At 44.3% G+C, this 20,057-nt stretch overlaps 1 protein-coding gene across 1 annotated transcript in view; it reads left to right on the top strand.

Annotated features, from left to right (window-relative positions):
* Positions 1 to 8,883: 8,883 nt before the first annotated feature.
* wnt4 (wingless-type MMTV integration site family, member 4) overlaps positions 8,884 to 20,057 on the top strand; it is a 29,453-nt gene continuing 18,279 nt past the window's right edge. Inside the window, exon 1 of the mRNA XM_055869560.1 lies at positions 8,884 to 9,622. Within this exon, the coding sequence (XP_055725535.1) occupies positions 9,546 to 9,622 (77 nt within the window). The 5' untranslated portion in view covers positions 8,884 to 9,545. The remainder of the gene's footprint in view (positions 9,623 to 20,057) is intronic.

Raw genomic sequence — 20,057 nt, 5'->3', positions numbered from 1 at the left:
CATTCCTAAAGAAACAATGTACTTTTTACTCCATGCATTTCCCCTGACAACCAAAAGTACTTGTTACATTTTGAATGCTTAGCAGGACAGGAAAATGGTCCAATTCAAGCACTTATCAAGAGAACATCCCTGGTAATCCTTACTGCCTCTGATCCGACAGACTCACCAAACACTCATGCTTCGTTTGTAAATTATTTGAGTGTTGGAGTGTGCTCCTGGCTATCCGTAAATAAACAAAACTAGAAAATGGTGCCGTCTGGTTTGCTTACTATGAGGAATTTGAAATGATTTATGCTTAAGTATATTTTAGCAATTACATTTACTTTTGATACTTAAGTATATTTCAACCAAATACTTTTAGACTTTTACTAAAGAAGTATTTTACTGGGTGACTTTCACCTTACTTGAGTCATTTTCTATTAAGATGTCTTTACTTTTACGCAAGTATGACAATTGGGTCCTTTTTCCACCACTGAATCTAGCACGGTCAATATTTGCAAGTGTGTGCGAGTGCGAGTGTGTGTGTGTGTGTGTGTGTGTGTGTGTGTGTGTGTGTGTGTGTGTGTGTGTGTGTGTGTGTGTGTGTGTGTGTGTGTGTGTGTGTGTGTGTGTGTGTGTGTGTGTGTGTGTGTGTGTGTGTGTGTGTGTGTGTGTGTGTGTGTGGAGGGGAGAATGTCCACTTAACCTGATGCGATCTTAGATAAGAGAAAGACACTTTCCCTCGTGGTCCTGTGTGTGTTTAGGGATGTGTGTCTGTGGGGGCCTGTGTTTGTGTCTAGCTCAAAGTGAATCAACCGGAAAACAGCACACCCCTTACAAAAGCTAGAAAAGAAACAGAGACTGATTCCAGAGAAATAATCAATAAATACCTGTTCTCTCCTCCCCACCTGTCTCTTGCCCTACCCTTCTCATCCTCCTTTCTCTCTTTCTTTAGGCAGTAGGTGTTGTATGAGGCTATGAGAGAAAAAAAGAGAGAGAGAAAGAAGAGAGATCGAAAATAAGAAAGACGCTGGATGTCCAGAGTATTGTAGTGTGCGTGTGTGTGTGTGTGTGTGTGTGTGTGTGTGTGTGTGTGTGTGTGTGTGTGTGTGTGTGTGTGTGTGTGTGTGTGTGTGTGTGTGTGTGTGTGTGTGTGTGTGTGTGTGTGTGTGTGTGTGTGTGTGTGTGTGTGTGTGTGTGTGTGTGTGTGTGTGTGTGTGTGTGTGTGTGTGTGTGTGTGTGTGTGTGTGTGTGTGTGTGTGTGTGTGTGTGTGTGTGTGTGTGTGTGTGTGTGTGTGTGTGTGTGTGTGTTTGTGAAGGTTCCAGTGGCCAGGGTCACTGAGGACAACTTTCTTGGCTTCCTCCAGGAGGAAGGCTTTGGTCTCTGGTCAGACTGGCCGGACCTCAACGACCTGTGCAACTGGACTGGAGCAGAGCCCAGGTAGACACTGACTAACATGCAAACTTAGCCAGTGACTGCCTTGAGGCTTGTGTCACCCATGATGGAACATCTCATCCTACATCCAGGACAACACTCCTTGGTATCAGATAGATGCAGCCACTGCAACACTGGAATGGCCTGAGGCTGCAGGGGAAACTCGCTGCTCTGGGCTGTGCTGACCACTCTGTCTCCCATTCCATGTACCAGAATGCTGCCATTGGCGTGGACATTCTCACCTTTACTGTTAAGTCGAGGCTGCAAGTTCTACCAACAAAATATAATCTAGCACTCTGCTACCTTGCAAACCATGACCCATTTTGTATTCTACATTAATCAAATGTAATGGAGTCCATTGCACATGTTGTGAGTGGCTGCTGTTCATTAATAGACATGGCCGCCTTGTTGACCTGATAGCCAGCGAGGTGAGACAAGTGGTCTCACCAACAGCACACATACATAAACATTGTTGTGTAAGGGGAAGCTGGTTTGATGTTGATGATGATGTGTTTTCCTGTGTGTCAAATACACCAGATATTGTTGTTGTGGAGGGAGGCCAGAGGGAGGAGCTGATTTTGTAAGTGGGCTGCTCATTGGACGGCTACATGGAGCAGGCCTTTGCCTAGAAGCTGCTTAAGTACCAGCCCCTTATGGCACGCTGGGACATCCTCGGGTGGAGGTGCAAGATGGTGGCGCTGATATTCGGCAGTCTCAGCCACGTACACAGGCTTGCAGTGCGTGGCCTCCAGATTCCGGGCCTGAAAAAAACTAGGGCAAAGCAATTGGCTTCGGTACTGCTCTGATTCAGCTGTCGTGGGCAGCCTAGCTGTTTGGAGAAGGTGTTGATTCTGTACCCTTGAGTGCCATGCATACAGGGACATTTGAAATGTTTGGATCCTTTTTTGTAAATGTGATTAGTGGATTCAAATAAAGTATTTAAAATGTGTGTGTTTGCAGTGTGTGTGTGGTGTGTTATGTATGTGTGTGTGTTTGCAGTGTGTGTGTGGTGTGTTATGTATGTGTGTGTGTGTGTTATGTATGTGTGTGTTGTGTGTGTGTTTGCAGTGTGCGTGTGTTTGCAGTGCAAGGCGCCACAGTGTAGTGCAACGCCAAGGTCCCTGCTTTCTCTGGTTACTCATCAGCTGTGTGTGTGACGCCCAGGGGTAAATGTTAAGGGGGTCCTGTGGCATTGTTGTTTCCAGGGTAACGGGCCAGGTGTGTGGGTCGAGACCATATAAAACCTGTCCTCCCAGAATACCTTTGTGACGGACGGATGAGCCAGCTCATGTTGCTATGGAGAAATGCTGCAGAACTTTCTCCCAGGACCCCCTCACTTAGCTTCATCACACACACATTTCCTTTGTCTCCGAATCTCTCGCTTCCTGTATCTTTCTCTCTTCTCTTTCTCTCCATTGTTATCTCTCTCTCTGCTAGCTCCGTCTCTTTCTCTCATACACACACGCACACAGAGAGACATGTGAGTGTGTGGGCTGGCAGCATGCTGGGTATAGTGAGGGCCCTTAGAAGATAATGGTTCATTTTCACTTAAACAAACAGCAGGAGACTGGCAACCACTTACAACATATTTACCCATGTACTGTACATAGACACAATCACACACACAGTACTGGAGGGGAGGTGATTTAAGGGTAATGGGCTGTCTGGAAACACCCCAGGGGGCATCGGAGGGACACAAGGGCACACACACACACACACACTTGAATTATCTTGGGTGGAGTATCCCTAGGCCTAATGGTACTGTACTGTTTGGGTTTTACAGTTTTCATGGAAGCCATGTTGGCACCAATGTTCCAAGACAGTTATGTCCTCGTAAGAATAGCAATAAGAATGTACCATAGAGGATAGTTGTACGTTTTGACTCTGGTTGATAGCCTACTAGAAGAGGGGATAAATAACACACACACACAGACACTTTCACAAACACACCTCGTCCCTGGCGTCTGCAGGAAAACCAATCACATGTGTATTGTTCCTGTGGGATTGTGGTATTGTCCTACGGCCAAAGACCAGTAAATCAGTTCAGCGCAATAGAACTCTGGGTAGCTGAGTGAGTGAGTGTGTGTGTGTGTGTGTGTGTGTGTGTGTGTGTGTGTGTGTGTGTGTGTGTGTGTGTGTGTGTGTGTGTGTGTGTGTGTGTGTGTGTGTGTGTGTGTGTGTGTGTGTGTGTGTGTGTGTGTGTGCTCCAGTCCATGTTCCGATCCTGATTTTCACACAACCTCCCAACATTACTCACTGTCCCCCTCTGTTGGCCAGTCTGTTCAGAAGCTCAATGATGATCTTTCAGTCTGACTCATTTACTGCACCTTCTCACATCCCAGGTGCTGCACATGGGTTTGAGTTTTTCTAACAATGTAACCTGATCAGGAAAAACTCCTGAACCCTATGGGATGCACACTGAGTGTACAAAAACATTAAGCACACTTTCCTAATATTGACTTGCACACTCTTTTGCCCTCAGAACAACCTCAATTTGTGGGGGCATGGACTCTACAAGGCGTCAAAAGCGTTCCACAGGGATGCTGGCCCATGTTGACTCCAATTCTTCCCACAGTTGTGTCAAGTAGTGCGCCTGGCACCTACTACCATACCCCGTTCAAAGGCACTTAAATATTTTGTCTTGTCCATTCACCCTCTGAATGGCACACAATCCATGTCTCAATTGTCTCGAGGCTTAAAACTCCTTCTGCAACCCGTCTCCTCCCCTTCATCTACACTGATTGAAGTGGATTTAACAGGTGCCATCAATAAGGGATCATAGCTTTCACCTAGTCAGCCTATGTCATGGAAAGAGCAAGTGTTCGTAATGTTTTGTACACTCATTGTATAGCCGGTGGTAATTCTGGTGGTAAGTACCCATAGCAGGCTGTCGACATGATGCTTGTTGTAGCCTAAATCCTCCCCTAACCCGGACGACACTGGGCCAAATGTGCGCCGCCTCATGGGTCTCCCAAACACGGCTGGCTGTGACACAGCCTCAAATCAAATCAAATGTTATTAGTCACATGCGCTGAATACAACAGTGAAATGCTTACTTACGAGCCCCTAACCAACAATGCAGTTTCAAAAAATACAGACAAGAATAACAAATAAGGGCCTCCCGGGTGGGGCAGTGGTCTAGGGCACTGCATCGCAGTGCTAACTGCGCCACCAGAGTCTCTGGGTTCGCGCCCAGGCTCTGTCGCAGCCGGCCGCGACCGGGAGGTCCGTGGGGCGACGCACAATTGGCATAGCGTCGTCCGGGGTAGGGAGGGTTTGGCCGGTAGGGATATCCTTGTCTCATCGCGCTCCAGCGACTCCTGTGGCAGGCCGGGCGCAGTGCGTGCCAGCCAAGGGGGCCAGGTACACGGTGTTTCCTCCGACACATTGGTGCGGCTGGCTTCCGGGTTGGAGGCGCGCTGTGTTAAGAAGCAGTACGGCTGGTTGGGTTGTGCTTCGGAGGACGCATGGCTTTCGACCTTCGTCTCTCCCGAGCCCGTACGGGAGTTGTAGTGATGAGACAAGGTAGTAATTACTAGCGATTGGATACCACGAAAATTGGGGAGAAAATGGGATAAAAAAAAAAAAAAAAAAAAAAAAAGAATAACAAATAAAAGTAACAAGTAATTAAAGAGCAGCAGTAAAATAACAATAGCGAGACTATATACAGGGGGTACCGATACAGAGTCAATGTTAGTTGAGGTAATATGTACATGTAGGTAGAGTTATTAAAGTGACTACGCATAGATGATAACAACAGAGAGTAGCAGCGGTGTAAAAGAGAGGGGGGGCACTGCAAATAGTCTGGGTAGCAATTTGATTAGATGTTCAGGAGTCTTATGGCTTGGGGGTAGTAGCTGTTTAGAAGCCTCTTGGACCTAGACATGGCGCCGGGATCAAACCCGAGTTTGTAGTGACACCTGAGCACTGCTTTAGACCACTGCACCACTCAGGAGGCCTCATTCACTCACGCCGCCAAACTTACCCTAGTAAAACTGACTATCCTACCGATCCTCGACTTCGGCGATGTCATCTACAAAATAGCTTCCAATACTCTACTCAGCAAACTGGATGCAGTTTATCACAGTGCCATCCGTTTTGTTACTAAAGCACCATATACGATCCACCACTGCGACCTGTATGCCCTAGTCGGCTGGCCCTCGCTACATGTTCGTCGTCAGACCCACTGGCTCCAGGTCATCTACAAGGCTATGCTAGGTAAAGTGCCGCCTTATCTCAGTTCACTGGTCACGATGGCTACACCCACCTGTAGCACGCGCTCCAGCAGGTGTATCTCACTGATCATCCCTAAAGCCAAAACCTCATTTGGACGCCTTTCCTTCCAGTTCTCTGCTGCCTGCGACTGGAACGAATTGCAAAAATCTCTGAAGTTGGAGACTTTTATCTCCCTCAACAACTTTAAAAATCTGCTATCTGAGCAGCTAACCGATCGCTGCAGCTGTACATAGTCCATCTGTAAACTACCCACCCAATTTACCTACCTCACCCCCATACTGCTTTTATTTATTTACTTTTCTGCTCTTTTGCACACCAGTATCTCTTCTTGCACATGATCATCTGATGATTTACCACTCCAGTGTTAATCTGCTAAATTGTAATTATTCGATTTATTGCCTACCTCATGCCTTTTGCACACATTGTATATAGATTCTCTTTTTTCTACCATGTTATTGACTTGTTTATTGTTTACTCCATGTGTAACTCTGTGTTGTTGTCTGTTCACACTGCTATGCTTTATCTTGGCCAGGTTGCAGTTGCAAATGAGAACTTGTTCTCAACTAGCCTACCTGGTTAAATAAAGGTGAAATAAAAAAATAAAAAAATAAAATTCGTCCACTCTTGATACAGTCCCAAAATGCTTTACAAGTTAGTAATCAAGCATCATACTGTGACATTTTCTATATTTTGAAAGTCATGTACAGTGCATGGGAAAAGTTTTCATCCCCTTTGGTGCTTTTCCTATTTTATTGCATTACAACCAGTAATTTTAAATTATTTTTATTTGGATTTCATGAAATGGACATACAAAAAATAGTCCAAACTGGTGAAATGAAAAAAATGACTAGTTTAAAAAAATAAAAAATAAATTGAAATGGAAAAGTGGTGCGTGCATATGTATTCACGCCCTTTGCTATGAAGCACCTAAATATGATCTGGAAGCAACCAAGTACGTTCAGAAGTCACATAATTAGTTAAATAAAGTCCACCTGTGTGCAATCTAAGTGTCACATGATCTGTCACATGATCTCAGTATATACACACCTGTTCTGAAAGGCCCCAGAGTCTGCAACACCACTAAGCAAGGGGCACCACCAAGCAAGCGACACCATGAAGACCAAGGAGCTCTCCAAACAGGTCAGGGACAAAGTTGTGGAGAACTACAGACCAGGGTTGGGTTATAAAAAAATATCTGAAACTTTGAACATCCCACAGAGCACCATTAAATCCATTATTAAAAAATTGAAAGAATATGGCACCACAACAAACCTGCCAAGAAAGGGACCAGGCAAGGAGGGCATTAATCAGAGAGGCAACAAAGAGACCAAAGATAACCCTGAAGGAGCTGCAAAGCTCCACAGTATCTTTCCATAGGACCTCTTTAAGCTGTATACTCCACAGAACTGAGTTTCACGGAAGAGTGGCCAAACAAAAATCAATTCCTTAAAGAAAAAAATAAGCAAACACGTTTGGTGTTCGCCAAAAGACATGTGGGAGACTCCCAAAACATATGGAAGAAGCTACTCTGGTCAGATGAGACTAAAATTGAGCTGTTTGGCCATCAAGGAAAACGCTAAGTCTGGTGCAACCCCAACACCTCGCATCACCCCGAGAACACCATCCCCAAAGTGAAGCATGGTGGTGGCAACATCATGCTGTGGGGATGTTTTTCATCGGCAGGGACTGGGAAACTGGTCAGAATTGAAGGATTGATGGATGGCGCTAAATACAGGGAAATTCTTGAGGGAAACCTGTTTCAGTCTTCCAGCAATTTGAGACTGGGACGGAGGTCCAGCAGGACAATGACCCTAAGCATACTGCTAAAGCAACACTCGAGTGGTTTAAGGGGAAATACATTTAAATGTCTTGGAATGGCCTAGTCAAAGCCCAGATCTCAATCCAATTGAGAATCTGTGGTATGACTTAAAGATTGCTGTACACCAGCGGAACCCATTCAACTTGAAGGAGCTGGAGCAGTTTTGCCTTGAAGAATGGGCAAAAATCCCAGTGGCTAGATGTGCCAAGCTTATAGAGATATACCCCAAGAGACTGTAATTGCTGCAAAGGTGGCTCTACAAAGTATTTACTTTGGGGGGGTGAATACTTATGCACGCTCAAGTTTTCAGTTTTTTTGTCTTATTTCTTGTTTGCTTCACAATAAAAAATATTTTGCATCTTCAAAGTGGTGGCACTTTGTGTAAATCAAATGATACAACCCCCCCCAAAAATCTATTTTAATTACAGGTTGTAAGGCAACAAAATAGGAAAAATGCCAAGGGGGGTGAATACTTTCGCCTTTGCAAGCCACTGTATCTTGAAAACTTGATTGCTGACATGTTAACATTTGGGGAATGTATCAGCAGTGGACTAATGAAACAAATACAAAACCTTTTTTTGTGGAATTCTCCTTTAAGACTAATGTCTGCAAATGAATATGCTGCTTTTTACATGGAAATTTCTGCTGTGATAATTCGCCGGGACTTGACTGACATTTCCCACAAAAACACTCCAGACAGGGTTCTGGACATCATTAGGCCTATTAAACAATGCCCTATTACTATTTGTATTATTCATATTTGTGTTAAAATTATTAGTAATAGTAGTAGCAGTAGGCCTAGTAGTAGTAGTAGTCGTAGTCATAGTAATATTATACCTTTCAGGCTTACTATTTGTACCATTATCACCATTATTACGGCAGTCTAAAATACAGTGATTTTCAGTGAGGCTTTAAATAGCCTTCTGACCACAGAATATTTGGCATGGGACAGGGTTGAGCAAGACTTTGCCAAGAAGTGTGTGTGTGTGTGTGTGTGTGTGTGTGTGTGTGTGTGTGTGTGTGTGTGTGTGTGTGTGTGTGTGTGTGTGTGTGTGTGTGTGTGTGTGTGTGTGTGTGTGTGTGTGTGTGTGTGTGTGTGTGTGTGTGTGTGTGTGTGCGTGCGTGCGTGCGTGCGTGGAGCGCGGTGAATGGCTGCGCTTTTGCATCCTCCCAGGAGAGCTCTAAAACGGCGCAGAATACACACACACACAGAGAGAGAGAGAGAGAGAGAGAGAGAGAGAGAGAGAGAGAGAGAGAGAGAGAGAGAGAGAGAGAGAGAGAGAGAGAGAGAGAGAGAGAGAGACATACACTATACCTTCATAACGCACTGAACCCGCCTTCATCTCCAAACTCACTCCCATACCTCCCCTCAGCCTCGCGCCGCCCCTCCACTAAAGTAAGCATTCACCCTCTCTCCCCTCTCAGTGCCATCCACAGAGCTAACTCACAGTGGCAGGCTGTGAAAGATTGTGTGAAGAGTGTGTGTCGTGAATGTGTGTGTGACAACTAGGAGAGAACCAAAGCCCATCAGTTGGAATGGACCACAGCAGCAATAACACCGCAATCGAGTAGCGTCTCGAGAGCACCTGAGGGATTACAACTCCAACTCGAGAAGAAGTCGTTAAGGTTTTTACTGCCCCTCATTGCGCGCCCGGTGGTGTTAACGCGAAAACAGGAACGAGAGTAAACACGTGAAATAAGAAGGTTCCAATTCAGTCCCAGCCTTCCCGAGTTTGGCGCCGTGACACAGAAAAAAATTATTTCTGTGTATTTTTAGCATCCTCTCTTTTCCCTATCCTCCCATCTTTTCCTCTCTCTCTGTGTGGAGAGAGAGCAGGAGACGAACGGACCGGGTGACACAGCTGCGAGTCTCACGCCTCTCCGGTTGATCTCTGTGGATGTGTGATGATGGATTAACTGTATTTAACGGGGTCCCACGTATCTCCGGTACTTCACTAGACCACCGCCGCCAGCTCTCGTCCCTCCCCCTGGGAGCGCGTGGCAGAGATCCCTGCCATACTTTCTGTGGATTACTTCAACTCTCTTTGGGATTTTTCTCTCCTGGTAGAATTCGCGATGACCGCGGAATATGTTTTACGGTCCCTGCTGATGCTCTTCCTCGCGCTGCTCTCGGCCAACGCCAGTAACTGGCTGTAAGTGAAATTTACGGACTTCAACTCCTCTCTCACCTCTCTGCATCTTCCCCTCTCTGCCTCCCTCCACTCTCTGCCCACCTCCTCTCCCTCGCCTCCACACCCCATCCCTAAACCTGACCAGTCTGCACTTTCACTACTCTCTCCACTCTTCCCAAAATATCTTCCTCCATCTCTCTTCAAACCATCCCAAACCTCACATTTCCCCTGTTCCTGTCATTATCACGACGCTGTCCCTGTGTCTGTCCCTTTCTCTGTCTCTGCCTGTCCCTGTCTCTGTGATCTCTGTGTCCTAGTGTCACAGCTCAATGCCCTGTCGTTGTTAACCCAACCACTCCACTCATCCACTCGACTGTTAGGCTATAGGCTAACAATTGTATAACAATATTATAATTGGTCTTCTGCACCTGTCAGTCAAATAAGAATAATATCTCACCTTGCCTGTTACCTCGATGAAGCTGCCAGTGTCAGTGCATCTGAGTGTGCAAGGCCCAATTCCGTTATAGGCTATTTGTCAAGGTAAAAACCCCATTAGTTGTCAGTCTCAGTTGTCCCCTGGGACCTGCAATGTGCAGGGTAGCCTACACTGAGTAAGTGACTAGGGCCAGACTAACTACACTATGAGCACATTGCACATTATTGCCCATTTCTCCCCGCTGCACGAGCCTCGCTGTTCGGTCACAAGTGCGTGCTTGCTCTCAGAGGTGGTTAGGTGGGTCTGCATACCTCAAGGGAGACGGAGAGAGAGAGAGAGCTAAGCAATAGCTCTGGGTTTTACTGTCCTTCTTTTTATAATTTAAATACCGTGTGACTAGCATTTTTATTTCAATGATTAGTATTTGTATCGTATAACTGGTGAATATAATATCGTATATGTTGACAGAAATGGGCTCTGTTGACATGAGGATAGCCTTATCAAATGATTATGATTATTAGAGTTTATATAGCATAACCACCATTCAATCTTGCATTATGCATTGATAAATTGCTAATACATTGATGAGTGCATTTAGTAGCCAAATGCATTACAATGTCATCAAATTATACAAACATTGAACCTGTATTATTATGTTAAACATAGCTCGTTGATTATTAATTGTGCTATAGGGTTTGAGGGCAGCTCGTGTTTTTGGACTCAAGGTGTGGCGAGAGAGCAGAACGCGGGCGTGTGTAGACATGTTCCACGCGCAGTGAAAACACTCTCTGCTAGTCTGCTAAATATGATTATTCTGTCTGCGGGATCGACCAGGAGCATGTGCACTTCTCCCCCTCAGCCCTGAACCAAGCAGCCTCAACCCCCCTCTCCATTCTCCCGGTACAGGAGACCTGTCAGCTGGGAGCAGCACAAGGAAAGGAGAGGGGAAACAGGGCTCAGAACAAATACTGCAGAGGAAAATTCTCTGGAGGTCAGATCATGTGAAAATTCACTGAAGATAAATGTTTTTAAAAAGCAAGTTTATAGGCCAAGCTTATATTGCAAATATTTGATAGGTCAAGTAGATTTTGAAAGTATATGTTCATTAATCTATAGATTTTATTAGAGTTTTTCAATTCGAAGGTAATAGTCAAATTTTGGCATCAATATGATGGGCATATAATTTTATGGATCTGTATTCACACAAAACTATCCATATCTAATGAATGAATCGAATATGATCGTATAGATTATATCGAGCAACAGAGCATAATGCTGGAATCATTATTTTCCAAGGAGTTATATTCGTATCAATGTCTGGTATGCAGGTTCGTTGAATAAGAACATCGTATTTAGCCATTATTTAACGAAAAACAGATGTTTTCGATAAAATGGTCGATTTAGATTATGTTACCAAATTTTGTAGTAGACTTCCAGTTTAATTTAGTTTTTTTCTGAAACATGTTCAACTTGTTATGGCTCACCGCATAAGGCCTATTTATCTCCAAATTGTGTCTGCTAACGCAGAGCATTTTTCTCATGGTGATTTGAATTATCTTTTACATACTCGTCTTGTTCTTTGCTGAAATCGAAAAGGCCTGTAGTCAATTACAGGCGATAGATCATAGAATGGTCTAATGCAGCGTTTACCAAACTCGGTCCTCGGGACCCCAAGGTGTGCACGTTTTGGTTTTTGCCCTAGCACTACACAGCCGATTTAAATGATCAAAACTCGATGATTAGTTTATTTTTGGTATCAGCTGTGTAGTACTACGACAAAATGCATAATGGTCTGATGCATAATGGTCTGACGTCATCATGATTTCCAAGTATATCAAAGTGTTTCTGTGTTTAGCTATGCTGATTCATGTCATCACAGGTGTCAGACAATTATTTGCAATATAGGCTATTCTAACATTGTCATTCTATTGAACACTATTTTTGGATAGGTAGCCTATACCCTTATTGCATGACTTTTCCTTTTTGGTTCTTTAAAACAACATAGCACCATGAAAAAAAATGGGGGGGAAGAATCAGCTAATTACAATTTAGTATACAATTTGTTTAGGCTATAATACGCCTGCCAAATCTCATGAATGTTTAAAATGAGCGATATAATTTTGGATAAGCGATGATGCAATTCCCAGTTCGACTGGAACACTGTTGAGTGAACTATTTGTTTTTACCCTAACTCATTTTCTTATTGCCTAATATCCCGTGTGAATTTCAATTTCCCTCTCTAAACCACTCATCGGCTACTGAGCGCTGAGTCATACTCCTAATGCCTCTCTAGAAACGGGGCTGACGGGCCTGCAGTATACTACTACTGTTCATTAGTTTTGTCGGTCAACACCTTCTTTTCGCCCTCCTCTCGTTCTCTATCTCCTATCCTATGGCGCGAACGATTTCCCTGTTGCACCTGCGCGCGGCTCGAAGGGTTCCAGCTCCGAGCCGGTAAACAGCTGGATCCTCTTTGTGTGTGTGTGTGGGAGAGAGAGAGAGAGAGAAAGAGAGAGAGAAAGGTTGTGTGTGTGTGTGGAGGGGGGGGGGGGGATTATGCGCGTCATCATATAGCCTAATTGACAGAATTCTGGCGTTTGTCAAAGGGAATGCAGGGGTTCGGCCTACATGTGTTGGTTTGTTGCTTCAGTTTAATTTATTTACTCAACACCGTGAATTGGCCCTGGGGAGAATATCATAATCCTCGCCTATTTGTTTTAGATCGCTCATTGAATTTGAAATGTCAAGCCCGTTGAATAATTAAGCAATAAGTCACGGGGATGTGTGGTATATGGCCTATATTCAACTGCTAAGGGCTGTTCTTAGGCACAACGCAATGCGATGATACAGCCCTTAGCCGTGGTATATTGGCCATATACCACAAACCCCGAGGTGCCTTATTGCTATTATAAACTGGTTACCAATCTAATCAGAGCACTAAAAATAAATGTTTTGTCATACCTGTGGTATAGGGTCTGATATACCACGGCTGTCAGCCAATCAGCATTCAGGGCTTGAACCACCAATTCATGATTGTTTTTTTAACACCCATACAGTGTTTTCATAGACAATTGCTTGACAGGATCCCATACTTTTAAGGAATAGGCCTAGCTACACATTAACTGAGTAAAGCGCATTAGCCTTTGAGGACCAATGTCAGTGATTATTGAACCATGTGGACCATGAACCTGCTAATTTTTACAATTGTATTTGAAATTATGTGCTGTCATAAAACCAAATGAGAATATACAGTTGTATGTTAAAGCGGATATATTGATACGCATTTATACATTCAAAGACAAATAAATATTGAACTTAGTCTGTTATGATAAAAAATAGGTTTTTACTTTGCACCGCCAATATTCACTCTGTCAAATGATAAAACTGTTCAGGATGCTCTAGCATGTCTGCCGAGGGTTTCGAAGCTTGGAGCAGCAGTGGTGTGTGTGTATAAAATAGACTATAGGCATGGTCAGTGTGTCAGGCAGGCGATAAAGAGATGACAGCTGATGAGTAACCAGAGAAAGCAGGGACCTTGGCGTTGTGCTACACTGTGGCGCCTTGCACTGCAAACACACACACACTGCAAACACACACACAACACACACACACACTGCAAACACAAATACCAGCAGTGACGAAGTGGTGATGAAGCTGTAGTCAGGTTGTCACATTCATGTCCTCCTGTCAGCGTCCTGTCCCCAGACCCCCTCCTGCTCACACTAATACACTACGGCTAACACAGGCTAACATAGATACCAGAGGAAGAGAGAGAGAGAAAGAGAGGATAGAGAGAGAGAGAGAGAGAGAGAGAGAGAGAGAGAGAGAGAGAGAGAGAGAGAGAGAGAGAGAGAGAGAGAGAGAGAGAGAGAGAGAGAGAGAGGAGACAATTAGAGAGCGCGATGAGGAGAGAAAATAATAGAAAGGGAAATGGCAGAAGTTGGATGTCTGATGAAACACATACACACACACAAAGTGGTCTTGACCTGTTGGGGCCAGAGGATTAACGCACCAGGTGGGAGGTGGCTTGTACTGCCTCTTCTCTCTCTCTCTCTCTCTCTCTCTGTGTGTGTGTTTGTGTCAATATGCGTGTGTTTGTGAGTGTATTGAGTTTGAGTGTATTTGTATGCGTTATCTGGTGCCTGCTCTGCTGCTGTCTCCATTAGAGCACATTTCACCCTAAAAATAACAGACTGCCAACACCATGACCCCATCGCTAACACACACACACACACACACACACACACACACACACACACACACACACACACACACACACACACACACACACACACACACACACACACACACACACACACACACACACACACACACACACACACACACACACACACAAGTTCTTCCAAATTTCAAATTTAAAAGTGTTTAAGTTTAGGCATTAACGCCACATTTTTATGGTTATGGTTAAGTTTAGGCATTAACTCCAAAATGTTATGGTTAGGCATTGACCCCCGACAGGTTAAGGTAAGCGTTAAGGTTTGGGATAAGCTTAAAACTATCACTGGATTTGGACTTGCAACCTTTGGAATCAGAGGCAGATGCTTACGCCCCTCGGTCATTCCCATCCACAATGCCCTAGCAGAACCGAAACCTACTTGAAGGTAACAGCACTCTGTTGCCCCTAGTGGCCAGTTTCCACATCATCTCACGACATCCTCAGACATGGATTATTGTCGAATACTGATTTGTATCATGGGTGACCTGGCTGCACATTAAACCACCAAACCCCAGCCCTCATTAGCAATTAGGGTCATTCTTACCCTCTTCAGCATGCTTTCTTTCTTTGTCTCTCTTTCTGTGCGTGTACGTACGTGTCTGTCTGTCTGTCTGTCTGTCTGTCTGTCTGTCTGTCTGTCTGTCTGTGTGTGCTTGTCTGCATCATGCATCATAGAGTTTTGCAATAAGGGGCTAGCTTGGAACGTGGTGTGTAAGGTATGAGAGGCATGAGAGCTATTTTGAGCGTTATTCGTCACAAATTTAGATAGGGACTTAAACAATAGACTGTCGCCTCCCTCCTGCTCGCTCTGTATGGTTTTAGTAAGAGGATCATGGATCTCACCATGCATCCAATGCTGCACTAGAATAGAGTTCTATTCCTGCCAGGGAGAAGAATAGAATAGAACAAATGACTCCTAAGTCATAAATCGACGATTCTGTCAAAGATAAAATCCAATTTGGACAAACGTCAAATAAAGCAGTAATTAGGGACGGATAAAAATGTACAGAATCGTTAGCTGGGGGAGGGTCATGCTTTTTCAATTTTAGTCAAGGGGAGGGTTTAGTATTTTTAAATGTAGTGCAAGGGAGGGTCATGTAATTTGTAATTAATTCAATTTCAATATTTCTCATTGTTTTAGAATTCGTTACTTATTAGGCTATATATCGATGTGTGCCCGATGCCACCCCTCATCTCTGATTCTCCACTGGGCGCTCAATATTAATTGTGCCTATAGGCTACATAGTGTGGTCTCAAACTGTTTTATCCGTAGCCTAAAGGTGATATCATGCATCACAGATATATATGTGATAGGCTACGAAATGCATGCTCAGAGAAGCACAGAGAAAAGTTATATTTCTAAGATAGCTGCTAGGATGGTGTAAATAAAACTAGATTGCATTACACACTGCAATTGATATTCCAACCCTGAGCCCCGGCCTGCTCTGCTCTTACGGATCAAAACCGTTTGTGTGCTGCTTAACCAATGGCTGTGCTGTGTAGAGCTACAGTGGCATTTCAGGAGGAGAATCAAAGGTTTCTTCCTATTTAAGAATTCAGAGGTAGGCTTACCTGTTTGACAGAGGAAATTAGGCTATAGGATGCTATGTCCATAGATTGATCAATTCCTCCACCCACCATGCATTATTTAAATAGCCTACCTCCGTGTCAGTGAAAGACTGTTAAGTTAAAGGAAAACTCAACCCCAAAACTATATTTTTATATTTTTTTCATTAGTCCATTGTTGATATGCTGTAGTCCCAAAATGTTTTGCATGTCAGCATTTAAGATTTCAGGAAATCTGGCCCGTATGATGCATTTAACATTTTATGATGCAAAACACGACATCATATGATGTCAAATGCATCATATGGGCCAAATTTCTGTATTTGGAAAGTTACATATCTTGAAAACTTGATTGATAACATGCAAAACATTTTGGGACTATGTCAACAATGGACTAATGAAACAAACACCAAAAGATAGTTTATGGGTGGAGTTTTCCTTTAAAACCAAGACTCAAATTGAGGGGGTATGAGAGGGTATACCAAAAGCCTACCTTTTATTTTTTTAAATGGCAAAAAGCACAGACCTACCCCATATTAGCTTAAGATTTTGATGAAAGTAAAATGGATCCGATTATATAAAGTGGTCTAGGCCATAGCAGCACTTTGGTCCGCGATGCTTTATGCTAGAAACAAGCTGGGCAATACCTGGGAAAGACATGACCTGTGCATATGGGATGATCATTGTTTAGTTTCTTTGACATTCAGAGGCTGACCTTGCTTGGGAAGTAATATCATTCTGTCACTATCAATTGATTAAGCTATTTACTTTCTGTACAATAGAAGATGTTTAAACCCAGACGGCTTTTAGCGAAACACTTGTGACCTTCTCTTGTTGGGTTAAACCACGGAAGAAGAGTAGCCAGCAGTTAGAGCTGACATTTTTCTGCATCGGTAGGCCTACTCTGTCTGGAGTGGAAAGGTAGGCCTACTCTGTCTGGAGTGGAAAGGTAGACCTACTCTGTCTGGAGAGGAAAGGTTGGCCTACTCTGTCTGGAGAGGAAAGGTAGACCTACTCTGTCTGGAGTGGAAAGTTAGGCCTACTCTGGAGTGGAAAGGTAGGCCTACTCTGTTTTGAGTGGAAATGTAGGCCTACTCTGTCTGGAGTGGAAAGGTAGGCCTACTCTGGAGTGGAAAGGTAGGCCTACTCTGTTTTGAGTGGAAAGGTTGGCCTACTCTGTCTGGAGTGGAAAGGTAGGTCTACTCTGTCTGGAGTGGAAAGGTAGCCCTCTCTGTCTGGAGTGGAAAGGTAGCCCCTCTGTCTGGAGTGGAAAGGTAGGCCCTCTCTGTCTGGAGTGGAAAGGTAGCCCTACTCTGTCTGGAGTGGAAAGGTAGGTCTACTCTGGAGTGGAAAGGTAGGCCTACTCTGTCTGGAGAGGAAAGGTTGGCCTACTCTGTCTGGAGTGGAAAGGTAGGTCTACTCTGTCTGGAGTGGAAAGGTAGGCCTACTCTGTCTGGAGAGGAAAGGTAGGTCTACTCTGTCTGGAGTGGAAAGGTTGGCCTACTCTGTCTGGAGTGGAAAGGTTGACCTACTCTGTCTGGAGTGGAAAGGTAGGTCTACTCTGGAGTGGAAAGGTAGGCCTACTCTGGAGTGGAAAGGTAGGCCTACGCTGTTTTGAGTGGAAAGGTTGGCCTACTCTGTCTGGAGTGGAAAGGTAGGTCTACTCTGTCTGGAGTGGAAAGGTAGACCTCTCTGTCTGGAGTGGAAAGGTAGGCCCTCTCTGTCTGGAGTGAAAAGGTAGCCCTACTCTGTCTGGAGTGGAAAGGTAGGTCTACTCTGGAGTGGAAAGGTAGGCCTACTCTGTCTGGAGTGGAAAGGTAGATCTACTCTGTCTGGAGAGGAAAGGTTGGCCTACTCTGTCTGGAGAGGAAAGGTAGGTCTACTCTGTCTGGAGTGGAAAGGTTGGCCTACTCTGTCTGGAGTGGAAAGGTAGACCTACTCTGTCTGGAGTGGAAAGGTAGACCTACTCTGTCTGGAGTGGAAAGGTAGGCCTACTCTGTCTGGAGTGGAAAGGTTGGCCTAGTCTGTCTGGAGTGGAAAGGTAGGACTACTCTGTCTGGAGTGGAAAGGTAGACCTACTCTGTCTGGAGTGGAAAGGTAGGTCTACTCTGTCTGGAGAGGAAAGGTAGGCCTACTCTGTCTGGAGAGGAAAGGTTGGCCTACTCTGTCTGGAGAGGAAAGGTTGGCCTACTCTGTCTGGAGTGGAAAGGTAGGTCTACTCTGGAGTGGAAAGGTAGGCCTACTCTGTCTGGAGAGGAAAGGTAGGTCTACTCTGTCTGGAGTGGAAAGGTAGGCCTACTCTGCCTGGAGAGGAAAGGTAGGCCTACTCTGTCTGGAGAGGAAAGGTAGGTCTACTCTGTCTGGAGTGGAAAGGTAGGCCTACTCTGCCTGGAGAGGAAAGGTAGGTCTACTCTGTCTGGAGTGGAAAGGTAGATCTACTCTGTCTGGAGTGGAAAGGTAGGCCTACTCTGTCTGGAGTGGAAAGGTAGGCCTACTCTGTCTGGAGAGGAAAGGTAGGCCTAGTCTGTCTGGAGTGGAAAGGTAGTTCCACTCTGTCTGGAGTGGAAAGGTAGGACTACTCTGTTTTGAGTGGAAAGGTAGACCTACTCTGTCTGGAGTGGAAAGGTAGGACTACTCTGTCTGGAGTGGAAAGGTAGACCTACTCTGTCTGGAGAGGAAAGGTAGACCTACTCTGTCTGGAGAGGAAAGGTTGGCCTACTCTGTCTGGAGTGGAAAGGTAGACCTACTCTGTCTGGAGAGGAAAGGTAGACCTACTCTGTCTGGAGAGGAAAGGTAGACCTACTCTGTCTGGAGAGGAAAGGTAGGCCTAACTTTTGAAAGTACCATGCTCAGATTCCTAATGGCATCTCAGATTAAATTATTTGAGACAGTTTCATTGCAAACAAGACACACTGCCTTGGCATTGGAGAAATATGATAATATGAACACAGGCCTATCTCTCTGTCCATTCTTAGCCTGTAATTTCGGTAATTTGTGTGGTATTAAAAAAATATTCCGCTAATATGTAAAATGACATAGAATTGCATGAAATGTGTTATAAAAGGCCATTTTTTCTCGGACCTGCAAATATGATACTAGATTCATGCAATGATTTTACTACAAAAGCGATCTTGCCAAGCCTACTCTTGTCCACGGTGGTCTGCGAACCCACAGCCTTCTGGCCCGCAGCCCTGTGCACTATCAACATTCCCGTGTTGACATGTAATGCTTACAGGACAAAGAACTTTCTAAAACTGCATATCTAAGGCTCTGGTCTATTATTTTAGGTATAGGGAAGGGTCACTTTTTTTAAGCATTCAGGGAGGATTTAGGTCAAATATATTTTGCTGAAGGGAGGGCCATCCATTTTCATTTCAGAAAGGTCAGATTTTCTCCATGTAACCCTTATTATAAATAACTTCACTACCTCATCTCTGTGCCCCACACATATAGTTATCTGTAAGGTCCCTCAGCCGAGCAGTGAATTTCAAACACAGATTCAACCACAAAGACCAGGGATGTTTTCCAATCCTTCGCAAAAAAAGGCACCTATTGATAGATGGGTAAAACAAAATGAAAAGCAGACATTGAATATCTCTTTGAGTATGGTGAAGTTATTAATTACACTTTGGATGGTGCATCAATACACCCAGTCACTACACAAATACAGGCTTACTTCTTAACTCAGAGTTTAATAGCTGTGAGAGGTGAAAACTGAGGATGGATCAACAACAACATTGCAGTAACTCCACAATACTAACCTAATTGACACAGTGAAAATAAGGAAGCCTGTACATAATACAAAATCTTCCAAAACATGCATCCTGTTTGCAACAAGGCACTAAAGTAATACTGCAAAAAATGTGGCAAAGCAATAAACTTTTTGTCATGAATACAAAGTGTTATGTTTGGAACAAATCCATTACAACAAATTGCTGACTACCACTCTCCATATGTTCAAGCATTGTGGTGGCTACATCATGTTATGAGTGTGCTTGTCATCATTAAGGACTGCGGAATTTTTCAGGTTAAAAAAGAAACGGAATGGAGCTATGTACTGTATAGTCAAAAATTATAGAGGAAAACCTGGTTCAGTCTGCTTTCCAACAGACACTGGGAGATTAATTTCCCTTTTAACAGGACAATAACCTAAAACACAAGGCCAAATATACACTGGAGTTGGTAACCAAGAAGACAATGAATGTTCCTGAGTGGCC

This window comes from Salvelinus fontinalis, chromosome 18, assembly GCF_029448725.1.
Source record: "Salvelinus fontinalis isolate EN_2023a chromosome 18, ASM2944872v1, whole genome shotgun sequence".
In the NCBI taxonomy this organism is placed as follows: Eukaryota; Metazoa; Chordata; class Actinopteri; order Salmoniformes; family Salmonidae; genus Salvelinus; species Salvelinus fontinalis.
Note: the sequence above shows the minus strand (reverse complement) of the source record. Positions and strands in the feature narration are given on the sequence as shown.